This window comes from Dendroctonus ponderosae, unplaced genomic scaffold (genome assembly GCF_020466585.1).
Source record: "Dendroctonus ponderosae isolate FM_Combo_2020 unplaced genomic scaffold, Dpon_F_20191213v2 Dpon_F_20191213_1, whole genome shotgun sequence".
In the NCBI taxonomy this organism is placed as follows: Eukaryota; Metazoa; Arthropoda; class Insecta; order Coleoptera; family Curculionidae; genus Dendroctonus; species Dendroctonus ponderosae.
This window is the reverse complement of record NW_026017110.1, coordinates 36702314-36706623: the sequence shown is the minus strand read 5'-3', so window position 1 is coordinate 36706623 and position 4310 is coordinate 36702314. Positions and strand designations below refer to the sequence as shown.

Genomic DNA, 4310 nt, shown 5'->3' with positions numbered 1-4310 from the left:
TTAAGTGACACTTATGATGAAGACGGTGCAGTTGGCCCTTAATGAAACGCGACGAGCTCTAAACGGGTATCTCTTTCAGGAGCGCTGAAATGAGTAGACCATTTATGTTTTGCAGCCATTAGTAAAACAAAATTTTCAAAAGATCTCGAATTTCGGTTAGAAACAACACAGACATACAGAACAGAACTAAAAATACAGAGTTGCCGGTTTTTGCCAGAAGCTTAGCTAAGAACACGTGAAAAACGGATGGTGCAACTCATTGAAGCTTAAGTCGGACTTAAATTTTAAGGTATCCTTAGGTAAGGACGTGCTTAGAAGAAGTTTAGTGCAAGTGGGCATTAAGTATTTAAGTGACACTTAGCTAAGTGACGCTTATGATGAAGACGGTGCAGTTGGCCCTAAGAGAAACAGCTAAAAATTGCTTCAAAACGACTTGGAATAAAAAATTCTGCGTTATACTAAAATGTTCGTAATGAGCTGAGGAATACATTGATACCTCAAAATATTCTCCCACTTATGTAGTTTTTCCGAAAATTATCTTTCACAGAATTTTAAAAGAAAGAAAAATATAGTGTACCCAGCAGCACTTCAGTAAAATAGCTCAATTGTTTGTTTCCTTTATACTCGTAGTTTGGTTTAACCGCATTTGTATTAATCAAAAGTAGGTGAATCGTATCAATTAAATTTATGCATTAACCCAGTAGTCTCATTGTAAATTGGGTTAGCTAGCAGATCTTATGAACTACAAGATGCATGGAACGTTATTTCATTTTTTATTCCAACAGTGTGTGCTACTGACTGTTTTCGAAAAAATTGCACACGTAACTACTGGTGAATGTGGGCAACGCCACGGGTAGCTCGGCTAGTGATAAATAAAAATAAGAAAAAAACATATTCCAAGGGCAGTCGCTATTCAAGTCGTCAAAATGCGTTTGGTAAGAGATAAATTTTCTTCGTCAAATGATAATTCATCTTAAAGTATCTTTCCCATAAGCAATCTCACCCCACTGCAATACGTCATGACACCCACATGCTGGGATAAGATTGACAAATGTATTAGTTTTCTATTTCTTTTATTACAATCCTGCATTAGATTTTTAATTAATTTTGAAATTTTTATAAACTTAATTTTTCATCAAATACGTATATATTCATAATACGTATTTAAAAAATAGTGCGTCGTTTATCCCGACCTTACCCTATGCATAATTATGTGGGTGTTTTACATTCCAGTAGGACAATAATGCAAAACACTTTACACATGTTGTTCCACAATGTTTTGAAGAAAATAACGTTAGAGTCTTACAGTATCCTGCACATCAACTTAGGCCCAATCCAAAATATGTGGGAGAAAGTATTAGGAAAATTACTTAAGATTGGACAAATCTTCCTAAAAGTCGCACACAAAATTTGATTGCTATTAATTATGATTGTATTACTTTTATTTGTTATACTTAGTTGGTTGCTAATCCAAATTTACTGATTTCAAAAGTAGTTAATCCCATAACTGAGCATAAAATGTTGAAAAAGAATAAAATATTTCTATACAAATAACAAGTTTTACAATATCTTGGCGAACAGGGTTACGATCGAAATATTGCAATTTGCGAATTAGAAAAGGTATCAAATAATTGATCTTATATTATTATTTGTTTATTATTTTATTTTAGATTATATAATACGCTAAATGCTAATTTCAATCTAAATGGTACAAAACGGGTTCGTTAACACAAAACATAACTTCAGATTTTGGGATAATGAAAACCCACCTCAATTTCGAGGTCAAAGTTTCAGGAGGAATTATCAGAAACTAAATTATCAGCCCTATATTTTTAGCAGAAAATTTAACTCAACAGCTGTTTCTTATCTCCGAGAAAATATGAAAAAAGAGCTACTTATCATACAGTCCCTAGAAGGCTCCCAATAGCGAAATGTAATTTTTTTTTTAATTCGAATAAATCTAAGTGCCATTTTTCGATCAGAAGCGATGATCAAAAAGAAGCACTTTTCTTTACGGTTCATTTGTTTTACTTTTACGCACATGTGCGCAAAAGTAAATCTGAGAAATTGGACGTGCCACTGTCATAAAATATTTTGAAGTACTTTCATTAAAAAGTAAACGACGGGCTTTTTTAAAGAATTACGTAGGTTTATAGAGAACTATTGATCATAATTTAAAGTTTACTTACAATTTGAAAATTATAACTTTGTTACAAGTTCAGTCTCAAAGTCATCCAAATGGTCGATTTTTTCAAAGATCGCAAATTTTATGCAAAATATGCATCTTATACATACACCATACCGTGAAAGCAGCACTTGGATTTTCAACATTCATTGCTTCACTTGTATATGCTTACAAAAGTACGCTTTTAAAAAATTACAAACGTCAAAACATGACAATTTCAAAAATGGCATTGACATCAAATTTTAAATATGAAGTTGACTGCTTTTATTTTTGGCTATTTTTATTTATTATAACTTCTTATTTGTGTTATGTCCTTTATTTGAATAAACAATTTTATCTACAACTGTTATGTAATGAATGTGATTTGGCTGTCTTTCAAATGTCATAATGATGTTTTGCCGCACTAGTGCTTTTTTAAATTATTACCGCACTAGTGCGGTAATAAATCAGACGATCATTGTCAAAGGTATGTCTTAAAATTGCACATTTTAGAATAAGTTCAAGCGATGATGTGCCATCTGATATTGAAAGCAAAGCTTTTAATATTGTTTCGGATCTCATGCCAGATAAACACGGGAGAAATAAATGCCAAAAAGCTTTGATCGGTACGAGAAATGGTGCAGTGGACGAAAGATACACACATTTCAACCGAACACCAAAAAGATGAGGGTTTATGTATTTTGCTTACTTTGTTAAAATATACTAATAATTCTTGCTCGCTTGTAAGTTGAGTATCTTTCATTCACTGCACCATTTTTGTTACCAATCAAAAGCTTCTTGGTATTTCTACCGTGGTTTGTCAGGCACAAGATCCGAAATAACATTAAAAGCTTCGTTCTCAATATCACATGACAGATCATCGCTTGAACTCATTATAAAGTGTGCAAATTAAATACACAACTTTGACAATGATTCTGAAGACAATGACAAACTCATTACCGGTGATCTGTATTCAATTTTATAATTAATTATTTTCACTCAAATAATCATTAAAATAATAATCGTTATAGTTGTAGATAAAATATTGTTCGTAAGGATATTATATTATTAACGCACTTATGTGATTACACGACTCGGCCAACAGTCTCGTCGTGCAAATATTCCATTAAACAGATTTCGAAATAGAACGAATTTGCGGTATACTGAGTTTTTGTGCCTGATCGAATGGCAAACTAAGTATTTATATCGGCGAATGAGTGTACCTATCCCCATATATGCACATATAACTGGTGAGTTTTTCGGTCTTTATGTCGCCGTTGATTGTTGTATAATTTTCATCTATACCTACCGGAAAATTCTAAAGAACCAACGCAGTTTGTATCAGATAAACATCATATTAATGTGCACTTGTATCGTGTTATAATGTATACGCTTGTATCGTGTTATATTGTATATTTACATGCCACTTACTAAAGGAGTCTCAAATGGTGGTCTCTCCAATGAAGAGACGACAATTGGCTTTACTTCGACAATTTTACTGCTGGCTATTTCTTGAATGTTTGGTTTCTCTGGTTCTGGAGGCTTAACGTTTGAATGTTGAGACACTGTACATCCCTTTATATTCAGGAATTCCGTAAAATCCGTGCACTTTTTGCTACAGCAAGACCATCCTTTATAAGCGTCGTGGAAGAATGGTGCTCCAGGATGGTGTCTACAAGCATCTGAATAACATATATGCTGACTGGAGTTAAATAGTTCGTGTAAAAATTATTCTATAGTTCTAGATTTATCTGTGTTAGTTTGGATAGTTGAGAAGGCAGTTTCTAGAAAAAAACTAACCTCAAACAAGCAATTCTTACCTTCGTTGTTTTCTGTTGGCTGATACCTTTCACCACAACCCCTATTATAGCATTGAAGCAGTTGTCCTTCGTTCTCCATTGATGAAATAAAGTTCCTCAACGTGAAATTGCTTTTTTACACTCAATACTCAAAGTAGTCTGTGACTCAAAGCCCCTATCACAGGCCCCTATCAGCCAGCAACTGTCAGTCACAGATCCACAGACCATAGATGAAGACAACTGCCACAGACTACACAGATCACAGAGGTTATAGATTGGAAACTGACATATACGCCTGCAGAATGCTATTTGTCGCTTAAATCACCGGCTGCAATCAAAACTAAACT

The 4310-nt window shown here is 33.6% G+C and overlaps 1 protein-coding gene across 13 annotated transcripts in view; it reads right to left on the bottom strand.

Moving 5' to 3' along the window:
* Positions 1-4201, bottom strand: part of LOC109543343 (cysteine and histidine-rich domain-containing protein morgana) — a 12822-nt gene extending 8621 nt beyond the window's left edge. For all 13 annotated transcript variants that reach the window (XM_019913013.2, XM_048665108.1, XM_019913014.2 and 10 more), the window contains exons 1-2: positions 3985-4201; positions 3596-3846 (exon numbers count right to left, since the gene is read on the bottom strand). In XM_019913013.2, coding sequence (XP_019768572.2) covers positions 3596-3846; positions 3985-4063 — 330 coding nt within the window. In that variant the 5' untranslated portion in view covers positions 4064-4201. The remainder of the gene's footprint in view (positions 1-3595; positions 3847-3984) is intronic.
* Positions 4202-4310: the final 109 nt, after the last annotated feature.